Source organism: Syngnathus leptorhynchus, chromosome 16 (genome assembly GCF_054491065.1).
Source record: "Syngnathus leptorhynchus isolate UIUO chromosome 16, UIUO_Slep, whole genome shotgun sequence".
NCBI classification, from domain to species: domain Eukaryota; kingdom Metazoa; phylum Chordata; class Actinopteri; order Syngnathiformes; family Syngnathidae; genus Syngnathus; species Syngnathus leptorhynchus.
Window position 1 is genome coordinate 4,118,790 of NC_141210.1, and position 22,612 is coordinate 4,141,401.

General features: G+C 42.9%; 2 protein-coding genes across 2 annotated transcripts; both read left to right on the forward strand.

Moving 5' to 3' along the window:
- Positions 1–299: 299 nt before the first annotated feature.
- LOC147044221 (myosin heavy chain, fast skeletal muscle-like) lies at positions 300–9,477 on the forward strand. Its single transcript, XM_085932999.1, has 39 exons — positions 300–506; positions 586–729; positions 802–958; positions 1,048–1,075; positions 1,147–1,255; positions 1,333–1,425; positions 1,514–1,577; positions 1,659–1,757; positions 1,826–1,929; positions 2,020–2,158; positions 2,248–2,366; positions 2,447–2,596; positions 2,674–2,844; positions 2,927–3,233; positions 3,323–3,393; positions 3,493–3,580; positions 3,665–3,782; positions 3,874–3,997; positions 4,068–4,204; positions 4,298–4,553; positions 4,649–4,891; positions 4,976–5,152; positions 5,258–5,403; positions 5,490–5,580; positions 5,661–6,050; positions 6,130–6,256; positions 6,347–6,465; positions 6,637–6,833; positions 6,914–7,097; positions 7,176–7,341; positions 7,514–7,638; positions 7,762–8,070; positions 8,140–8,343; positions 8,409–8,534; positions 8,620–8,790; positions 8,888–8,992; positions 9,078–9,173; positions 9,246–9,377; positions 9,460–9,477. Exons 1-39 carry the CDS (start codon positions 300–302, stop codon positions 9,475–9,477), a joined length of 5,811 nt encoding a protein of 1,936 aa, XP_085789125.1.
- Positions 9,478–11,667: 2,190 nt separating this feature from the next.
- LOC147044222 (myosin heavy chain, fast skeletal muscle-like) lies at positions 11,668–21,163 on the forward strand. The gene is made up of 40 exons (XM_085933001.1): positions 11,668–11,729; positions 11,810–12,035; positions 12,198–12,341; positions 12,414–12,570; positions 12,660–12,687; positions 12,759–12,867; positions 12,945–13,037; positions 13,126–13,189; positions 13,271–13,369; positions 13,438–13,541; positions 13,632–13,770; positions 13,860–13,978; positions 14,059–14,208; positions 14,286–14,456; positions 14,539–14,845; positions 14,944–15,005; positions 15,105–15,192; positions 15,270–15,387; positions 15,488–15,611; positions 15,704–15,840; positions 15,911–16,166; positions 16,262–16,504; positions 16,577–16,753; positions 16,859–17,004; positions 17,091–17,181; positions 17,259–17,648; positions 17,725–17,851; positions 17,931–18,049; positions 18,173–18,369; positions 18,450–18,633; positions 18,709–18,874; positions 19,110–19,234; positions 19,347–19,655; positions 19,727–19,930; positions 19,996–20,121; positions 20,207–20,377; positions 20,479–20,583; positions 20,651–20,746; positions 20,832–20,963; positions 21,050–21,163. Exons 2-40 carry the CDS (start codon positions 11,832–11,834, stop codon positions 21,065–21,067), a joined length of 5,799 nt encoding a protein of 1,932 aa, XP_085789127.1. The 5' UTR covers positions 11,668–11,729; positions 11,810–11,831; the 3' UTR covers positions 21,068–21,163.
- Positions 21,164–22,612: the final 1,449 nt, after the last annotated feature.

A 22,612-nucleotide genomic window follows, 5' to 3' on the forward strand; every position in this document is an offset into this window, starting at 1 on the left:
ATTTTACAAATTGAATTTTACTGTAACTGTGATCGTTTCAGATTTTTTTTTAATCACCACTTTCAGGCAAGCGCCTAAATACTGCGCCCCACGTTCTTGTTTAAGTGATTTTTTTTTTTTATCACTACTTTCAGGCAAGCGCCCAAATACTGCGCCCCACGTTCTTGTTTAAGTGAGGTATGATGTTAACAATATTAGGCACACTGCCATTATTATTTGTATAACTGTCTTGTATTTGAAAATCAAGACATTTCAATTCATAGTTATTCTTTGTTTCAGTCCCAAATAAAGGTGCCATTATGGGGGACAAGGACATGGATAGCTTTGGGCCTGCGGCCATTTACCTCCGCAAACCAGAGAAGGAGAGGATTGAGGCTCAGAATACACCTTTTGATGCTAAAACGGCATACTTCGTGACTGTTCCTGATGAGATGTACCTCAAGGGCAAACTTGTCAGTAAAGAGGGTGGCAAAGCGACCGTTGAAGTTCTTGGAGTTGCTGGAAAGGTGCAAAATCTATAGTGTGAAAAATGTCCATGTGATGGAATACTATCATTTTTTAAATTTATTTATTTTTTAATGACAGTCAGTCACCGTCAAGGAGGATGAGATTCATCCCATGAACCCTCCCAAGTACGACAAAATTGAGGACATGGCCATGATGACCCACCTCAACGAGCCATGTGTGCTGTATAACCTCAAAGAGCGTTATGCATCATGGATGATCTACGTGAGTTTTCACTATCTAGCAATCTATATTTCTTAACTTTACATGTCTAACTTCTCATGGCTACTTTTGCAGACCTACTCTGGGTTGTTCTGCGTCGTGGTGAATCCCTACAAGTGGCTTCCGGTGTACGACGCTACATGCGTAACAGCGTATAGAGGCAAGAAGAGGATTGAAGCCCCGCCCCACATCTTCTCCATCTCTGACAACGCCTATCAGTTCATGCTCACTGGTAACAATTTTTTGATCAAGTCCTGAAACCACGAAATTGTAGTAGCTACAATTAATAGCTAATATTTTTGGCTACTTCTCTCATTTTAGACCGTGAAAATCAGTCCATCCTGATCACGTAAGTCACGAAAACAACTATTTTATTTGAAGTTTTGAGACACTGCACTGAAATATCATTATCTTCTCCAGTGGAGAATCCGGTGCCGGAAAGACTGTCAACACCAAGCGTGTCATCCAGTACTTTGCAACAATTGCAGTTGCTGGAGGCAAAAAGTCTGAAGGTTCTGGAAAGATACAGGTAAAACTACAATTATACTCAGAAGAGCATGGTCGCTCCTAAAAATCTTTGTCGACGGTATGGTTGTGCCTTTGTAGGGTTCTCTGGAAGATCAAATCATTGCAGCCAACCCCCTGCTGGAGGCCTACGGTAATGCCAAGACTGTGAGGAACGACAACTCGTCCCGTTTCGTAAGTAGTTCAATCAGAACGATTGACTTTAATTTCCCCATGTTGATTGTCAAGGAGAAAAACTGACATGTTTCTGCTCAACATTTAGGGTAAATTCATCAGAATCCACTTTGCCTCTACTGGCAAACTGGCCTCTGCTGATATTGAAACTTGTGAGTTTTTAGTCCCTACGTGAGTTGCCAAAATAATGTTGGCTACAAATAAATTCTCATGTGCGTCTAACAAATGGTCAGATCTGCTGGAGAAGTCCCGTGTCACCTTCCAGCTGTCAGCTGAGAGGAGCTACCATATCTTCTATCAGCTCATGACAGGACACAAGCCTGAGCTGCTCGGTATGGCACACCAAATAAAACCCCAAAATGTATCAAATTGAACATATACTCACTGAACTTCATTCCAGAGGGGCTTCTGATCACCACCAATCCGTACGACTATCCGATGATCAGTCAGGGTGAAATCACTGTCAAGAGCATCGATGACATTGAGGAATTCATCGCAACGGATGTAAGGATACAATTTAAACACTTTTAATGAGGTTTGTGCAATACGAGAATGAGAATCCAAAACTCTAACTGTGGTTAATGTACATTACAGACAGCTATCGACATCCTGGGATTCACTGGGGAAGAGAAACTCGGCATCTACAAGCTGACTGGTGCTGTGATGCATCATGGCAACATGAAATTCAAGCAGAAGCAGCGTGAGGAGCAGGCGGAACCTGACGGCACCGAGGGTATGTCTTGGGTATTTTAGGAACAGTCCCAAGTGTTGAATATAAAGCAGCATTAATGTCTAAACTGACTGTAAAATGTCTTTTCTTAGTGGCTGACAAGATTGCCTATCTTTTGGGCTTGAACTCAGCCGATATGCTGAAAGCTTTGTGTTATCCCAGAGTCAAAGTTGGGAATGAATATGTGACCAAAGGTCAGACTGTCCCACAGGTAAGAAAAATAAAATTGAGACTCCATCATAACTTCCATATTGAGCAAAACAAATTGTAACCTTAACATCTCTTTACTAGGTCAACAATTCTGTGTCAGCTCTCTGCAAATCCATCTATGAGAAAATGTTCTTGTGGATGGTCATCCGCATCAATGAGATGTTGGACACAAAGCAGCCTAGACAGTTCTTCATTGGGGTGTTGGATATCGCTGGATTTGAGATCTTTGATGTGAGTCATAGAACATTCGAATCAGCTCAGACAAACTCATCAGTGGATTAATAACGTATAATATCTGTATTCTGTAGTTCAACAGCTTGGAGCAACTGTGCATCAACTTCACCAATGAGAAACTGCAACAGTTCTTCAACCACCACATGTTTGTCCTGGAGCAAGAGGAATACAAGAAAGAAGGCATTGACTGGGAGTTTATTGACTTTGGTATGGACTTGGCAGCTTGCATTGAGCTTATTGAGAAGGTGAGAAACATACGGTGTGTGTCAACATTCAATTTGATTCAGAATCTTGATTTGTAAGTATCTGACAAATACTCTTCTTCAGCCAATGGGCATCTTCTCCATCCTTGAAGAGGAATGCATGTTTCCCAAGGCCTCTGACACAACCTTCAAGAACAAGTTACATGACCAGCATCTTGGCAAAACCAAGGCCTTTGAGAAGCCAAAGCCCGCAAAGGGCAAGGCTGAGGCCCACTTCTCACTGGTTCACTACGCCGGTACCGTGGACTACAATATCAATGGTTGGTTGGACAAGAACAAGGACCCCCTGAATGACTCTGTCGTTCAGCTCTACCAGAAGGCATCAAACAAACTGCTGGCTATGTTGTATGCCACCCATAATGCCGCTGAAGGTATGAAGCTCATTTGGTTGCTGTCAATTTAGCAATTGCATTGACATTGAATATGCAGGTTCAATAAAGAAATGATATATTTTCAAAAGCTGATACAGGTGCAAAGAAGGGAGGAAAGAAGAAGGGTGGTTCTTTCCAGACTGTCTCTGCTCTATTCAGGGTAACATAAGAAAAAACCTAAAAGAAATAGATTTGAGACTTAGCCTTTTTCATCATTTTCTGTTGACATTATAAAGAACTGTTCTATTCTGCATCACAGGAGAACTTGGGCAAGCTGATGACCAATTTGAGGAGCACTCATCCTCACTTTGTGCGTTGCCTGATTCCCAATGAATCAAAAACCCCAGGTTTGATGTTTTACTTCAAAGCCATTTCCCTGAACTGTAGCCAACCCCCCCGCCCCAGAAATAACTGAAGTCTTTTGCATTCAGGTCTGATGGAGAACTTCTTGGTCATCCACCAGCTGAGGTGTAACGGTGTGCTTGAAGGCATCAGAATCTGCAGAAAGGGCTTCCCCAGCAGAATCCTCTATGCTGATTTCAAGCAGAGGTGATTATCAATTTCTAAATGTTGGTTAAACTATAATGCGGTAGTGTACAGTCAAGACAATATGCCAAGTAAAACATGTCCTACCACACAGATACAAAGTCTTGAATGCCAGCGTCATTCCTGAAGGTCAGTTCATTGACAATAAGAAAGCTTCAGAAAAACTGCTGGGCTCCATTGATGTGGATCACAGTCAATACAAATTTGGCCACACAAAGGTATGGCACAGGGACTGCATCTTCTCTTAGTTGTGTGCATGTCTAATCAACTATTAATCACACCACAAAGGTGTTCTTCAAAGCTGGTTTGCTGGGTACCCTGGAGGAGATGAGAGATGAGAAACTGGCTGAGCTGGTGACCATGACTCAGGCCCTCTGCAGAGGATATGTCATGAGGAAAGAGTTTGTGAAGATGATGGAGAGAAGGTAAGTCTATTGTCATTTAGTGTACATCCAACCAACAGCAGTCCCCAAAAACATACCGCAATAAAATGCCCTTCTGTTCCTTTCCTCCTTCAGAGAATCTATCTTCAGCATCCAGTACAACCTCCGTTCCTTCATGAATGTGAAAAACTGGCCGTGGCTGAAGCTGTACTTCAAGATCAAGCCTCTCCTGAAGAGTGCCGAGACGGAGAAAGAGCTGTCGCAGATGAAGGAGAATTATGATAAGATGCAATCAGACCTGGCTACGGCTCTGAGCAAAAAGAAGGAGCTGGAGGAGAAAATGGTGTCCCTGCTGCAGGAGAAGAATGACCTGCAACTGCAAATCGCAGCGGTAAGGAAAAAGTAGATACTTAGTAAATGGCATACTCTGCAAAGACCTGCACAAAATGCAGTCTCAAATTGTGTAAATTCTTCATTTGCATCTAGGAAGGTGAGCACCTTTCAGATGCTGAGGAAAGATGTGAGGGGCTCATTAAGAGCAAGATCCAGCTTGAGGCTAAAGTCAAAGAGACAGCCGAGAGACTGGAAGATGAAGAAGAGATCAATGCTGAGCTGACCGCTAAGAAGAGGAAGCTGGAGGATGAATGCTCAGAGCTGAAGAAGGATATTGATGATATGGAACTCACCTTAGCTAAAGTGGAAAAGGAGAAACACGCCACTGAAAATAAGGTAAACTTCGACTCAGTTTTCATTTATTACAGTCACAACTAGATCAAGTACTTTCCTTAAATACTTAAAATCACAATCTTTCAGGTGAAAAACCTGACAGAGGAGTTGGCAACTCAAGATGAGGCTATTGCCAAGTTGACAAAGGAGAAGAAAGCCCTCCAAGAGGCTCACCAGCAAACACTGGACGATCTGCAGGCAGAGGAAGACAAAGTCAACACTCTGACCAAGGCCAAGACAAAGCTGGAACAGCAAGTGGACGACGTAAGAACGCCACAATGGCTACATAAATGATTCAAGTAGACTATCATCTGTATTATATTATTCAAAGATAACTAATTTACATTACCCAAAAATGACATGTCTCAGCTTGAGGGCTCCCTGGAGCAAGAGAAGAAGCTCCGCATGGACCTTGAGAGAGCCAAGAGGAAGCTTGAGGGTGACCTGAAACTGGCCCAGGAATCCATAATGGATCTGGAGAATGATAAACAACAATCAGATGAAAAACTCAAGAAGTAAGAGAAAGAATCATATGGTAAACAGTAGTTTTGTTGATTCCTGCTGCAAAGATGTAGCATGTCTTTCTTCTTTCTACTCAAAGGAAAGACTTTGAGACCAGTCAGCTCCTCAGCAAGATTGAGGATGAACAGTCTCTTGGTGCTCAGCTCCAGAAGAAGATCAAGGAACTCCAGGTACATTGCTCACCTAATTACACTTGCCATGAGAAGCTCTCATTGGGTTGCAGTCAATACAGTAATATTGTCCCACCCAGGCTCGTATTGAGGAGCTGGAAGAGGAGATCGAGGCTGAGAGGGCTGCCCGGGCCAAGGTGGAGAAGCAGAGGTCTGACCTCTCCAGGGAACTGGAGGAGATCAGCGAGAGGCTTGAGGAAGCCGGTGGAGCAACATCCGCTCAGATTGAGATGAACAAGAAGCGGGAGGCTGAGTTCCAGAAGCTTCGTCGTGATCTCGAAGAGTCCACCCTCCAGCATGAGGCGACGGCCGCCGCTCTCCGCAAGAAGCAGGCCGACAGCGTGGCAGAGTTGGGCGAGCAGCTTGACAACCTCCAGCGTGTCAAGCAGAAGCTGGAGAAGGAAAAGAGCGAGTACAAGATGGAGATTGATGACCTCTCCAGCAACATGGAGTCTGTTGCCAAATCCAAGGCAAGGATATTTCCATGAGGGTGACATTTTTATCCGAATTACAATCACATCATGCTAAATACTGAGAATTCAATTACAGAGTAACTTGGAGAAAATGGCCAGAAGCCTTGAAGACCAGCTGGCAGAGCTCAAGACCAAATATGAAGAGAATTTCCGTCAGGTGAATGACATGAGTGCCCAGAGGGCAAGGCTCCAAACAGAAAATGGTAAGTCAGAAGAAAACATAAAGTTAAGTGATCTTATATTATTTGATTTGACCTTCATGTTCATTAATCCCTTGTCACTTTCCTTTTTAGGTGAGATTTCACGCCAGCTTGAGGAGAAAGAAGCTCTGGTTTCCCAGCTCACCAGGAGCAAGCAGGTCTATACTCAGCAGATTGAGGAACTCAAGCGACTTGTTGAGGAGGAAGTGAAGGTAAATTTTGAATGGATGTCCTGATCCTTTAAGACAGAATTGGTAACATCTATGTTTCATCTGATATGAGCATATTTGAAAGATCTATATTAAAAAGGCTACAATAAAAATAGTACAGAAAAAAAAATCACACCGACTTCAACAAATAGCAATTGTTTCTTTGCTCATCAGGCCAAGAATGCCCTGGCTCATGCAGTGCAGTCTTCCCGTCATGATTGCGATCTGCTCAGAGAGCAATATGAGGAGGAGCAGGAGGCTAAAGCTGAACTGCAGCGAGGAATGTCCAAGGCCAATAGTGAGGTGGCACAGTGGAGGTCTAAGTATGAGACCGATGCTATCCAGCGCACTGAGGAGCTGGAGGAGGCCAAGTAAGTAACTTTGACATAAGGCTAGGATGTTTCCAGAGATTTTCTGTAAATGACAACCCAAATATCTTTGCCCATTACAGGAAGAAGCTTGCCCAGCGTCTCCAAGATGCCGAGGAGTCCATTGAGGCTGTGAACTCCAAGTGTGCCTCTTTGGAGAAGACCAAGCAGAGGCTCCAGGCTGAGGTGGAGGACCTCATGATTGATGTGGAGAGAGCTAATGCCCTGGCTGCCAACCTTGACAAGAAGCAGAGGAACTTTGATAAGGTGAATGAGCGATTAAAGGTTCTGCGTGAAATACAGTAGTTCAAAGTACTTCAATGCGAAACATCTAAAATTGTCCAGGTCCTGGCTGAATGGAAGCAGAAGTTTGAGGAGGGCCAATCAGAACTGGAAGGATCCCAGAAGGAGGCCCGTTCTCTCAGCACTGAGCTGTTCAAGATGAAGAACTCTTATGAGGAGGCCTTGGATCAGCTGGAGACCTTGAAGAGGGAGAATAAGAATCTGCAGCGTGAGTTATTCCTTCTTAAAGTGGATGAAATGATACGCGTTAGAATCTTTTATTTCCCAAGAACATCAACATACATTTAAAATTTGGTAGCATTTTAAGTTCATGGGATTTTTTCTAAAAAAATTGGTGTAAAAGGATTTGCCATTAATTTATCACGTTTACGAATATTTAGAGGAAATCTCCGACCTGACTGAACAGCTTGGTCAGAGTGGAAAATGCATCCATGAGCTAGAAAAGGCCAAAAAGACTGTTGAGGGTGAGAAGGCTGAAATTCAGACAGCACTGGAGGAGGCAGAGGTAAACCAAATTTCCTCAAATGTCATGATTTGATGTGACCGTGATAACAAATAGATTTCTTTATTTGGTTTGATAAGATGTAACTTGGGTAACCAAAGGCAATGTCCCAACCATTTCCTTCAGGGAGCACTGGAGCATGAGGAAGCCAAGATTCTCCGCGTTCAGCTCGAGCTCAACCAAATCAAAGGCGAAGTTGACAGGAAGCTTGCAGAGAAGGATGAGGAGATGGAGCAGATCAAGAGGAACAGCCAAAGAGTGATTGACTCCATGCAGAGCACTCTTGACGCTGAGGTCAGGAGCAGGAACGATGCCCTGAGACTCAAGAAGAAGATGGAGGGAGACCTCAACGAGATGGAGATTCAGCTGAGCCACGCCAACAGACAGTCTGCTGAAGCCCAGAAGCAACTGAGGAATGTCCAGGGACAACTCAAGGTGAGGTCTTTACTCAATGCATACAAAATACTAATGGGCATAGAAATGACGATTTACCTTTTTTGTCAGGATGCTCAACTGCACCTTGATGAGGCTATTCGAGGACAGGAAGAAATGAAGGAGCAGGTTGCCATGGTGGAGCGCAGGAACGGCCTGATGCTGGCTGAAATTGAGGAGTTGAGAGTCGCTCTGGAACAGACGGATAGATGCCGCAAAGTGGCCGAGCAGGAGCTGGTTGATGCTAGCGAGCGTGTCGGACTGCTTCACTCTCAGGTTCGTCTAAAGTCTTTCACTTTCGGATACAAAACGGTTCTAATTCATGACTTTGTCACATTCAGAACACTAGCCTGATCAACACCAAGAAGAAGCTGGAGTCTGACTACGTTCAGGTTCAAGGTGAAGTTGAAGATGCTGTTCAGGAGGCAAGAAATGCTGAGGAGAAGGCCAAAAAGGCTATCACTGATGTGAGTGAGAACGTGAACACCAACCTGGCACCGCTGCCAATGTAATCAATATTTTGAAATATCAAAACAACACTCTTGATTTCAGGCTGCCATGATGGCCGAGGAGCTGAAGAAGGAGCAGGACACCAGCGCTCATCTGGAGAGAATGAAGAAGAACCTGGAGGTGACTGTCAAGGACCTGCAGCACCGCCTGGATGAGGCCGAAAGCCTCGCCATGAAGGGTGGCAAGAAGCAACTCCAGAAACTGGAGGCTAGGGTATGAATTATAATCTCCATGCATCCAGTTATAAACACGATATTCCACTGTACACTACATTGTAAAATATAAACGCACCACATCATGCGCTCTGTAGGTGCGTGAGCTGGAATCAGAGGTTGATGCCGAGCAGAGACGTGGAGCCGACGCAATTAAAGGAGTCCGTAAATACGAGAGGAGAGTGAAGGAGCTGACCTACCAGGTATAACTACCTCAAGCTCAACAAAACCAAAACTTGTAGTTCATAAAGGTATTTTCTTACTGACCATGGAATCCTTTCTCTATAGACTGAGGAGGACAAGAAGAACAACAACAGACTTCAGGATCTGGTGGACAAACTGCAGTTGAAAGTCAAGTCTTACAAGAGACAGGCTGAGGAAGCTGTAAGTTGAAGATTCCGCAGCTGACTTTATGACTTGACCGTAACTGCAATTGTTGCCTATTTGAAAACACAGGAGGAGCAGGCCAACACTCACATGTCCAGGTTCAGGAAGGTCCAGCATGAGATGGAGGAGGCTCAGGAGCGTGCTGACATTGCTGAGTCCCAGGTCAACAAGCTGAGGGCCAAGAGCCGTGATATTGGCAAGGTAACATTTGGGCAACTGCAATCATGAGAGAAGCAATCTCTGTGCGTTGTTGTTGTTTTGAATCAGGTCTTTTTCTTTGTAGAGCGACTCTGCTGAGTAAGAACAGCACGAAGATGCCTTTAAAAACCAAGCATAAAATATGCTGTGATTAAGGGCTCATCAATAAAGAATATATTTATTACCACTATCTTGAATCTTTGGATTTGTTTGAGGGTAAGTATAATTTTATAACATCTGCAACCCTAATGAGGATAATCAGAATAAACAATGTCAAAAATAGATGGATTGATGAAATCATTTGTGGTGAAAAGGAGGTTTCTCCCTACTGAGCTAACAGTCTTACAACGGACTATCAGCATTGCTCGTTGATTTAACAAAGTAGCCCAGTAGGAATATTTTGTCTTGTATTTAAGGCATACTCTAATTTTGCAAATTAATCCAAAATGATAATTGAAAATCAACAATAAAATGAATTTCCTACTTTCACTATTTGCTTATAGACTGAAATCTTTTTCTAATTGCAGTAAAGTCCAGTTCGAAATCTTGGAAACTGAAAATACCTTAAAAAGAGGCCAAATTTAGAAGTGACTGAAATGCACGTTCATAAATTTGAAGTCCTCTACCTCTTAGATAAGGACCAGGAAAGTTTGCAAAAGTGAAGCAACAAACATAGAGCAAAGGTCTGCAAGGAAAAATGCATCACGCAGCATTAGCAGATGTCAGCAACTTACAGTGTCATACACAGCAAGTGGATTAAGTTCAATTGGCTTGCGTGCAATTTATTTTGGGCCTGATCTCAAATGAGTTGCCAAGTGTTTGTTTACCCATTTAGGGAAACACATGGCTGGCGACTAAGCGTGTAAGAGTAGAACCGCATCTTTGGTTTTATCAGAGGAATGTGAGATGCACGGTATACAGGAAACTGAAGACCAAGACTGGGTGCCTGTACAAAATTATGTTATGGATAATTAGGTGAGGTTACATAAGTATTTGCTCATTTTGAAATGGTGTACAACAAATGGAGACTCTAATATGTTTCAAAGATTTAAAATGACTTCAGTGGTCAGACCAGCAAACACAGAAAATTTGGTGTTAAGAATAGATTTACAATTAGGCTTTGCATATACATTTCAGTTCGAGGTAGAAAATAGTTCTTGGGAAAGTGGCCAATGAAAGCTTCAGGGTGGGTGAGAGCGTCTTTCATTCATTACAAAGATTTCAAACATGCAAGTGTCCCGCAACTGAACACCGGTGGAATTCAGATGCGTCTTCCAGCCATCAATCAATCCTTTCCTTCAAGCTATCCCGAATTAAACTCGGTTGACGTTAATGACATGTTGCTATGTTCTTTTAAATCTAGAACTACATTGTTGGGAAGCGTACACAAACAGTATTCTGTCTGTTTCACAAAGGATATCAATGGACTTGAGCAACGAGATCACTTTCGCTTGGCGGTACCAGTCAGCTGGAGAACATTTGTACAGCAATAGTTTTCTCACTCATGGGCAGCAATGATTTTGTATCTTTCTCGTGAAAAAAATAATATACACTGTTACTGTACATAAAAGGCCTTAATTATTTCTGTTTACTGTATATTCTTGTGATCATCATTTTAGTGTTACCACATTCTATAGTTAATTGATCAAAAAGTAATAGTGGTATGATGGCACATTTTTCAAAAATAAGCATTTTAAATTAAATTTGGAACCATACAGAAGTTTTTTTTTTAACTGGTCACATGTTTAGATGTTCATGTTTTTTTTTTGTGTGTGAATTGTAGAGAGTGTTAGTTGGAATTTCACACATGGGTTGGAGCCATTCAAGCAGATGGTGTAACTTTATACTACATTTTTTAAATTCTAATAACAAATGTCCTAGTGACCAAATAGGCAACAGGACGAAAAAAGGGCCATGACCAAACTTGAGTGAGTCTCCTGCTGACCAGGCACTCCAACCCTCTATAAAAACGTCAGCCCCGCTCTCGAGCATCAGCTGATAGGTTTACGACACAGGTGAGTGAGTGTGTGGCATTGTTTTTTTTTACTCTTGACTGATGAGTTGATAAAGTGATCATTGATTTTACGTCACTTTGTATCTATACAGCCAGATTTTAAATGTTATTATTTGTGATAATATATAAATCCCAACTCAATTGTACACAAATGTATGAATACAGTAAATAACAGCTACCTCACTCTGTGATTCTCTAATTAGTTACTCAATTCTGATGTAAAATGTAAAAAACCAGGATTGAAAATGTTGCACTAAATAGTATTTTTCAATAATTTTTACAGCATCGTGAGACTCAATTGGACGGAGTACCCTTGATTTATTTTTTCAAACGAGATAGAGGTAAGACAACATAAAAACATTGAAACAATGTATATGTATGGAATCGAAAGCAAACCGTCATCGCCATTTGAATCTTTTAGCAGTCTCCATTCAAGTGCCACCATGAGCACCGATGCAGAGATGGAGCAGTATGGCGCTGCAGCCATTTACCTCAGGAAGCCCGAGAGGGAGAGGATTGAAGCTCAGGCGGCTCCCTTTGATGCCAAAAGCGCCTACTTTGTGGTTGATCCAGCTGAGATGTACCTCAAGGGAAAAGTCACTAAAAGGGAGGGTGGAAAAGCCACGGTTGAAATTGATGGTGGAAAGGTAGGTAACCGATTGTATGACATTCAGTTAACCAGTACAACCACATTGATATTGTGAGATATGGTCCTTGCATCTTAAACTTCGCAGATTTGGTAATTTTAGGTTGACTGTCAATAATGCTCTCATGTATTTTATCAAGACTAATAGTGTATTGTCATTTAGACTGTCACAGTGAAAGAGGATGACATCCACCCCAGAAACCCGCCCAAGTTTGACAAAATTGAGGACATGGCCATGATGACCCACCTCAACGAGCCTTGTGTGCTGTATAACCTCAAAGAGCGTTACGCGTCATGGATGATCTACGTGAGTTTTCACTTTCTAGCAATCTGTATTTCTTGACTTTACATGTCTAACTTCTCATGGCTACTTTTGCAGACCTACTCTGGGTTGTTCTGCGCCGTGGTGAATCCCTACAAGTGGCTTCCGGTGTACGACGCTACATGCGTAGGAGCATACAGAGGCAAGAAGAGGATTGAAGCCCCGCCCCACATCTTCTCCATCTCTGACAACGCCTATCAGTTCATGCTCACTGGTAACAATTTTTTGATCAAGTCCTGAAACCACGAAATTGTAGTAGCTACAATTAATAGCTAATATTTTTGGCTACTTCTCTCATTTTAGACCGTGAAAATCAGTCCATCCTGATCACGTAAGTCACGAAAACAACTATTTTATTTGAAGTTTTGAGACACTGCACTGAAATATCATTATCTTCTCCAGTGGAGAATCCGGTGCCGGAAAGACTGTCAACACCAAGCGTGTCATCCAGTACTTTGCAACAATTGCAGTTGCTGGAGGCAAAAAGGCTGAAGGTTCTGGAAAGATACAGGTAAAACTACAATTATACTCAGAAGAGCATGGTCGCTCCTAAAAATCTTTGTCGACGGTATGGTTGTGCCTTTGTAGGGTTCTCTGGAAGATCAAATCATTGCAGCCAACCCCCTGCTGGAGGCCTACGGTAATGCCAAGACTGTGAGGAACGACAACTCGTCCCGTTTCGTGAGTAGTTCAATCAGAACGATTGACTTTAATTTCCCCATGTTGATTGTCAAGGAGAAAAACTGACATGTTTCTGCTCAACATTTAGGGTAAATTCATCAGAATCCACTTTGCCTCTACTGGCAAACTGGCCTCTGCTGATATTGAAACTTGTGAGTTTTCAGTCCCTACGTGAGTTGCCAAAATAATGTTGGCTACTAATAAATTCTCATGTGCGTCTAACAAATGGTCAGATCTGCTGGAGAAGTCCCGTGTCACCTTCCAGCTGTCAGCTGAGAGGAGCTACCATATCTTCTATCAGCTCATGACAGGACACAAGCCTGAGCTGCTCGGTATGGCACACCAAATAAAACCCCAAAATGTATCAAATTGAACATATACTCACTGAACTTCATTCCAGAGGCTCTTCTGATCACCACCAATCCGTACGACTATCCGATGATCAGTCAGGGTGAAATCACTGTCAAGAGCATCAATGACATTGAGGAATTCATCGCAACGGATGTAAGGATACAATTTAAACACTTTTAATGAGGTTTGTGCAATACGAGAATGAGAATCCAAAACTCTAACTGTGGTTAATGTACATTACAGACAGCTATCGACATCCTGGGATTCACTGGGGAAGAGAAACTCGGCATCTACAAGCTGACTGGTGCTGTGATGCATCATGGCAACATGAAATTCAAGCAGAAGCAGCGTGAGGAGCAGGCGGAACCTGACGGCACCGAGGGTATGTCTTGGGTATTTTAGGAACAGTCCCAAGTGTTGAATATAAAGCAGCATTAATGTCTAAACTGACTGTAAAATGTCTTTTCTTAGTGGCTGACAAGATTGCCTATCTTTTGGGCTTGAACTCAGCCGATATGCTGAAAGCTTTGTGTTATCCCAGAGTCAAAGTTGGGAATGAATATGTGACCAAAGGTCAGACTGTCCCACAGGTAAGAAAAATAAAATTGAGACTCCATCATAACTTCCATATTGAGCAAAACAAATTGTAACCTTAACATCTCTTTACTAGGTCAACAATTCTGTGTCAGCTCTCTGCAAATCCATCTATGAGAAAATGTTCTTGTGGATGGTCATCCGCATCAATGAGATGTTGGACACAAAGCAGCCTAGACAGTTCTTCATTGGGGTGTTGGATATCGCTGGATTTGAGATCTTTGATGTGAGTCACAGAACATTCGAATCAGCTCAGACAAACACATCAGTGGATTAATGAGGTGTAATATCTGTATTCTGTAGTTCAACAGCTTGGAGCAACTGTGCATCAACTTCACCAATGAGAAACTGCAACAGTTCTTCAACCAACACATGTTTGTCCTGGAGCAAGAAGAATACAAGAAAGAAGGCATTGAATGGGAGTTCATTGACTTTGGTATGGACTTGGCAGCTTGTATTGAGCTTATTGAGAAGGTGAGAGACATACTGTGTATGTTAATATTCAATTTGATTCAAAATCTTGATTTGTAAGTATCTGACAAATACTCTTCTTCAGCCAATGGGCATCTTCTCCATCCTTGAAGAGGAATGCATGTTTCCCAAGGCCTCTGACACAACCTTCAAGAACAAGTTACATGATCAGCATCTTGGCAAGACCAAGGCCTTTGAGAAGCCAAAACCCGCAAAGGGCAAGGCTGAGGCCCACTTCTCACTGGTTCACTACGCCGGTACCGTGGACTACAATATCAATGGTTGGTTGGACAAGAACAAGGACCCCCTGAATGACTCTGTCGTTCAGCTCTACCAGAAGGCATCAAACAAACTGCTGGCTATGTTGTATGCCACCCATAATGCCGCTGAAGGTATGAAGCTCATTTGGTTGCTGTCAATTTAGCAATTGCATTGACATTGAATATGCAGGTTCAATAAAGAAATGATATATTTTCAAAAGCTGATACAGGTGCAAAGAAGGGAGGAAAGAAGAAGGGTGGTTCTTTCCAGACTGTCTCTGCTCTATTCAGGGTAACATAAGAAAAAACCTAAAAGAAATAGATTTGAGACTTAGCCTTTTTCATCATTTTCTGTTGACATTATAAAGAACTGTTCTATTCTGCATCACAGGAGAACTTGGGCAAGCTGATGACCAACTTGAGGAGCACTCATCCTCACTTTGTGCGTTGCCTGATTCCCAACGAATCAAAAACCCCAGGTTTGATCTTTTAGAGCCATTTTCCTGAACTGTAGCCCAAAAAAAGAAAATAAATAACTAAGTTCTTTTGGATTCAGGTCTGATGGAGAACTTCTTGGTCATCCACCAGCTGAGGTGTAACGGTGTACTTGAGGGTATCAGAATCTGCAGAAAGGGCTTCCCCAGCAGAATCCTCTATGCTGATTTTAAGCAGAGGTAGCTGTAAATTTGTTCAAATGTATTTACTGAAAGTTAGACACTTGGTAAAAAAACAAAAATACAGTGCTGTGATTAACCATCCAGCCTTCTTTCACAGATACAAAGTCTTGAATGCCAGTGTCATCCCTGATGGACAGTTCATTGACAACAAGAAAGCTTCAGAGAAACTGCTGGGCTCGATTGATGTGGATCATACTCAGTATAGATTTGGACACACAAAGGTGCCAGGTTTCCAGAGTACCAAATGGACATATCACATATTCTGCTGGATAGATATTTGCTCAAGACATATTTACTTCAATTGCTGATCCAGGTGTTCTTCAAAGCTGGTCTGCTGGGTACCCTGGAGGAGATGAGAGATGAGAAACTTGCTGCATTGGTGACCATGACTCAGGCTCTCTGCAGAGGATATGTCATGAGGAAAGAGTTTGTGAAGATGATGGAGAGGAGGTAAGTCTATTGGCAGTTAGTGTACGTCCAACCAACAACAGTCCCCAAATCTGTTCCTTTCCTCCTTCAGAGAATCTATCTTCAGTATCCAGTACAACGTCCGTTCCTTCATGAATGTGAAAAACTGGCCGTGGCTGAAGCTGTACTTCAAGATCAAGCCTCTCCTGAAGAGTGCCGAGACGGAGAAAGAGCTGTCGCAGATGAAGGAGAATTATGATAAGATGCAATCAGACCTGGCTACGGCTCTGAGCAAAAAGAAGGAGCTGGAGGAGAAAATGGTGTCCCTGCTGCAGGAGAAGAATGACCTGCAACTGCAAATCGCAGCGGTAAGGAAAAAGTAGATACTTAGTAAATGGCATACTCTGCAAAGACCTGCACAAAATGCAGTCTCAAATTGTGTAAATTCTTCATTTGCATCTAGGAAGGTGAGCACCTTTCAGATGCTGAGGAAAGATGCGAGGGGCTCATTAAGAGCAAGATCCAGCTCGAGGCCAAACTCAAAGAGACGACCGAGAGAATGGAAGATGAAGAAGAGATCAATGCTGAGCTGACCGCTAAGAAGAGGAAGCTGGAGGATGAATGTTCAGAGCTCAAGAAAGATATTGATGATTTGGAACTCACCTTGGCTAAAGTAGAAAAGGAGAAACATGCCACTGAAAATAAGGTGAACTTCAACTTCATTTTAAATTTCACGAGCAAAAACAGTTGGCAATGACGTATTGCTTCAATCTTTCAGGTGAAAAACCTGACAGAGGAGATGGCAACTCAAGATGAGACTATTGCCAAGTTGACAAAGGAGAAGAAAGCCCTCCAAGAAACTCACCAGCAAACACTGGATGATCTGCAGGCAGAGGAAGACAAAGTCAACACTCTGACCAAGGCCAAGACAAAGCTGGAACAGCAAGTGGACGACGTAAGAACACCACAATGGCGACATAAATGATTCAAGTGGACTATCATCTGTGATATATTATTCAAAGATAACTAATTTACATTACCCAAAAATGACGTGTCTCAGCTTGAGGGCTCCCTGGAGCAAGAGAAGAAGATCCGCATGGACTTTGAGAGAGCCAAGAGGAAGCTTGAGGGTGACCTGAAACTGGCCCAGGAATCCATAATGGATCTGGAGAATGATAAACAACAATCAGATGAAAAACTCAAGAAGTAAGAGAAATAATCATATGGTAAACAGTGGTTTTGTTGATTCCTGCTGCAAAGATGTAGCATGTCTTTCTTCTTTCTACTCAAAGGAAAGACTTTGAAACCAGTCAGCTCCTCAGCAAGATTGAGGATGAACAGTCTCTTGGTGCTCAGCTCCAGAAGAAGATCAAGGAACTCCAGGTACATTGCTCACCTAATTACACTTCCTACGAGAAGATCTCATTGGGTTGCAGTCAATACAATATTGTCCCACCTAGGCTCGTATCGAGGAGCTGGAAGAGGAGATCGAGGCTGAGCGGGCCGCCCGGGCCAAGGTGGAGAAGCAGAGGTCTGACCTCTCCAGGGAACTGGAGGAGATCAGCGAGAGGCTTGAGGAAGCCGGTGGAGCAACAGCCGCTCAGATTGAGATGAACAAGAAGCGTGAGGCTGAGTTCCAGAAGCTTCGTCGTGATCTGGAAGAGTCCACCCTCCAGCATGAGGCGACATCTGCTGCTCTCCGCAAGAAGCAGGCTGACAGCGTGGCAGAGTTGGGCGAGCAGATCGACAACCTCCAGCGTGTCAAGCAGAAGCTGGAGAAGGAAAAGAGCGAGTACAAGATGGAGATTGATGACCTTTCCAGCAACATGGAGGCTGTTTCAAAATCCAAGGCAGGAATAATTATAATAACAAAATGAAATTATTTGGATCTAAATGATGACAATCCGTTATCCTTTATGATGACAGAGCAACTTGGAAAAAATGTGCAGAACGCTTGAAGACCAGTGTGGAGAGCTCAAATCCAAATACGATGAGAATGCTCGTCAGTTGAATGACATCGCTATACAGAAGGCAAGACTTCAAACGGAGAATGGTAAGTCTGCTGTGGTCAAACTGTGATGAAGTTTTCATTGTGAATTTTCAAAAACTAATACTCAGAATTTGTCATTCAGGAGAATTTTCCCGTCAGCTAGAGGAGAAGGACGCCCTTGTTTCTCAATTGACGAGGGGCAAACAGGCATTCACTCAGCAAATGGACGAGCTCAAGAGGCTGAATGAGGAAGAAGTGAAGGTAGAAGCTCTAAACAGGATGCAATCCTTCTCCTGTGTCGCAAGTTACACGAGCCTTGCTTCACTGAAGGTTTCTTTTTCATACAAAACGAAACAATAACTCAAATTTTGTTGGGCTCATCAGGCCAAGAATGCCCTGGCTCATGCGGTTCAGTCTGCCCGCCACGACTGCGATCTGCTCCGAGAGCAATTTGAGGAGGAGCAGGAGGCTAAGGCTGAGCTGATGAGAGGAATGTCCAAGGCCAACAGCGAGGTGGCACAGTGGAGGGCCAAGTATGAGACCGATGCTATCCAGCGCACTGAGGAGCTGGAGGAGGCCAAGTAAGTAACTTTGACATAAGGCTAGGATGTTTCCAGAGATTTTCTGCCAAAGACAACCCAAAAATATTTGCCCATTACAGAAAGAAGCTTGCCCAGCGTCTCCAGGAAGCCGAGGAGTCCATTGAGGCTGTGAACTCCAAGTGTGCCTCTTTGGAGAAGACCAAGCAGAGGCTCCAGGGTGAGGTGGAGGACCTCATGATTGATGTGGAGAGAGCTAATGCCCTTGCTGCCAACCTTGACAAGAAGCAGAGGAACTTTGATAAGGTGAACCAGCGATTAAATAATGTGACGATTCCATAGTTCACAGTACTTCAATACGAAACATCTAAAAATGTCCAGGTCATGGCCGAATGGAAGCAGAAATTTGAGGAGGGCCAGGCAGAGCTGGAAGGTTCCCAGAAGGAGGCCCGTTCTCTTAGCACTGAACTGTTCAAGATGAAGAACTCTTATGAGGAGGCCTTGGATCAGCTGGAGACCTTGAAGAGGGAGAACAAGAACCTGCAGCGTGAGTCATCATGACTGAAACCAAGATTATTACCCCACTGTTCACACCCAAAGGTGTTGTTAGCAACAGTACAATTTCAACACTATCATATAAAGTACTGTATTTTGATCACGTTAAGATAGTTCTAGTCTAGTCTAGATATTCTTAAATTAATGCCGAGCTTCCAAAATATTGTTTATTTCCATTGCCGCTATCTTAACAATGTGTTTAATATTATCTGTTTATTCTTCTATAGAGGAGATCTCTGACTTGACTGAACAGATAGGTGAGAGTGGAAAGACCCTCCATGAGCTGGAAAAGGCCAAAAAGACAGTGGAGAGTGAAAAGTCTGAAATACAGACAGCACTGGAGGAGGCAGAGGTACAGTAAATACAATGTCTTGATACTTTGAATGTCTTTAAGGAATGTATATCTTCAATTGAATAACACACAACTTGGTTAAGCAAAGCGACGATTTCAACTTTCTCTAAAGGGCACGCTGGAGCACGAGGAAGCCAAGATTCTCCGCATTCAGCTCGAGCTCAACCAAGTTAAGGGCGAGGTTGACAGAAAGCTGGCTGAGAAGGATGAGGAGATGGAGCAGATCAAGAGGAACAGCCAGAGAGTGATTGACTCCATGCAGAGCAGTCTTGACGCTGAGGTCAGGAGCAGGAACGATGCCCTGAGACTCAAGAAGAAGATGGAGGGAGACCTCAACGAGATGGAGATTCAGCTGAGCCACGCCAACAGACAGTCTGCTGAAGCCCAGAAGCAACTGAGGAATGTCCAGGGACAACTCAAGGCGAGTTTATGATTATTACTCAAACTGTTGGAGGCCAAAGGAATTAAAGAAAATGCTCTGCTCTTTGCTAGGATGCTCAACTGCACCTTGATGAGGCTATTAGGGGACAAGAAGACATGAAGGAACAGGTTGCCATGGTAGAGCGCAGGAACGGCCTGATGCTGGCTGAAATTGAGGAGCTGAGAGTCGCTCTGGAACAGACGGACAGATCCCGCAAAGTGGCTGAGCAGGAGCTGGTTGATGCTAGCGAGCGTGTCGGACTGCTTCACTCTCAGGTTCGTCTAAAGTCTTTCACTTTCGGATCCAAGACGGTTCTGATTCATAACTTTGTAATGTTCAGAACACCAGCCTGATCAACACCAAGAAGAAGCTGGAGGCAGACTTCGTTCAGGTTCAAGGTGAGGTCGACGATGCTGTTCAGGAAGCACGAAATGCTGAGGAGAAGGCCAAAAAGGCTATCACTGATGTGAGTGAGAACGTGAACACCAACCTGGCACCGCTGCCAATGTAATCAATATTTTGAAATATCAAAACAACACTCTTGATTTCAGGCTGCCATGATGGCCGAGGAGCTGAAGAAGGAGCAGGACACCAGCGCTCATCTGGAGAGGATGAAGAAGAACCTGGAGGTGACTGTCAAGGACCTGCAGCACCGCCTGGATGAGGCCGAGAGCCTCGCCATGAAGGGTGGCAAGAAGCAACTCCAGAAACTGGAGGCTAGGGTATGAACTATAATCTCCATGCATCCAGTTATAGATAAACACTATATTCCACTGTACACTACATTGTAAAATACAAACGCACCACATCATGCGCCTTGTAGGTGCGTGAGCTGGAATCAGAGGTTGATGCCGAACAGAGACGTGGAGCCGACGCTATTAAAGGAGTCCGTAAATATGAGAGGAGAGTGAAGGAGCTGACCTACCAGGTATCTTCTTTTTACACTCAAGTTTAAAAAGCCACATTTCAACACTTTTAAATTTTTGTCTGTATAGACTGAGGAGGACAAGAAGAACATGACCAGACTTCAGGATCTGGTGGACAAATTGCAGCTCAAAGTCAAGTCTTACAAGAGGCAGTCTGAGGAGGCTGTGAGTACATTTTCAAAAGATATTTTCCATATTGGCTACAATTACTTTTTTTTTTTACTCTGTCCTATCTCTAAATCTTCCACAGGAAGAGCAGGCCAATACTCACATGTCCAGGTTCAGGAAGGTCCAGCATGAGATGGAGGAGGCTCAGGAGCGTGCTGACATTGCCGAGTCCCAGGTCAACAAGTTGAGGGCCAAGAGCCGTGATATTGGCAAGGTGACTACAGACTTCGATTTACAACACTTGCTTGGTGAACTTGAATAGAGTTAATATTTGTTCATGCGTTCCCCCCCCCCCCCCAGTCTGACGCTGCTGAATAAGGGACCACCCTTGGAGGACATTCAACAGAAATCATATAATATGAAGTAGCTGTTGAAATGGCTTCTTGCATTGCTTTTACTCAATAAAATCTATTCGCATCTATGATTATGTCTCATTCAGTTCTCCCTGTAGCTTTTCAAATAGCACCTTTGAAGCTACAATTTTTATTCCACATGGTTTGTGAATTTGTCTATGCAAAAAAACAAACATCCAATAAAACATAGCATCGGGAAATTTGATTACTCTCGACTGCTGACGTTAAATTTCGCTTGGAAAAATAATGCACATACTCAAAGCAATATCACAATCTAATAAAATTGATTTCCCTTATTATTCAGATTACAACCAAACTAGCAGGATTATTCTTTAATACTCCTAATTAGCATCGGCCTGGTGATAATGTAATCAAACAAAAGTAAAAACAGATCAAGTGTAAGAGTACCACAACAAGTCTTTGTGACTCTGAGTGAGAACCTAAAAAAAAAAAATAGAAAAATCGGATCAGGTGTCAGACTGACTGAGTCAACCGATAGTCTGCTTGTCTTTGCAACTCTTGTTGCGCTAATTGATACCAGTCACGTAATCCGTTGCAAATGTTACATTTGTAAGCTTATCCTCCAGCTATGCAACGACAGTAAGAGTAAGCGGAACACTCCATATTGCACCTTGTTAAGGTCAACTTTCACCTCTTAAGGCAAACAGACACGTAAATGAACTGCCACCCACAGAGTGAAACATGAACAGCTGATGCGAAATTCATAACATGTTTGTCTCTGCAACATACTAAAGCCATGCTGAGGGAAAATGGATACTTAAACGACATATACCCACTTAGAAGTTGCTCTACATGTAATCTCTGTTCAATCTATACTTATTGGCCTGGATGTTTAAAATGCTTTTCTATTAAAGAAAGCTGCCACACGCTCAAAATAAATTACGTCACAAAAAAAATGTGATATGTACCCTATAGCTCCTCTTAACCTGCCCAACATGAAGATGATGTGTGTCCCTAGACCTAACCGAACATTACTTCCACGAACATTATATATTATAATGTATTAAAAATGAGGTTTTTAATTCAAGTATACAAACAGGCCTGGCACGTCTTCAGCCAAAGCGTTAACTGTCAATAAATTTACAGCCACAATTTGTTGCACCAGACGACATTCTATCTATCTATTTCAAGTACAGAATGCATGTTTTATTATGTGACCCACTTTAAGTATGAATACTCTCATTACATTCCAACTTATTTGTAATTACAAAGGCAATACGGCGGCACTATTCCTCACAGATGCTTGCTTTTCAATGTTACACTTAAAGATTCAATGGCACTGACAAGTTAAGCAGCACAATGAATCATTTAAGGAGCATTGTAAATGATAGTTGTTGTGGAATGACAACAGGCCTAATATAAACTCTGAACCATTACAGAAATGTTAGGTACCTCACTAATACATATTTTCCTTGTAAGCTCTAAGTAGCTCAGTGATGACAGCACAAATTAAGATTCATTCCTTAACCAGTTAACAAGACCATTACTC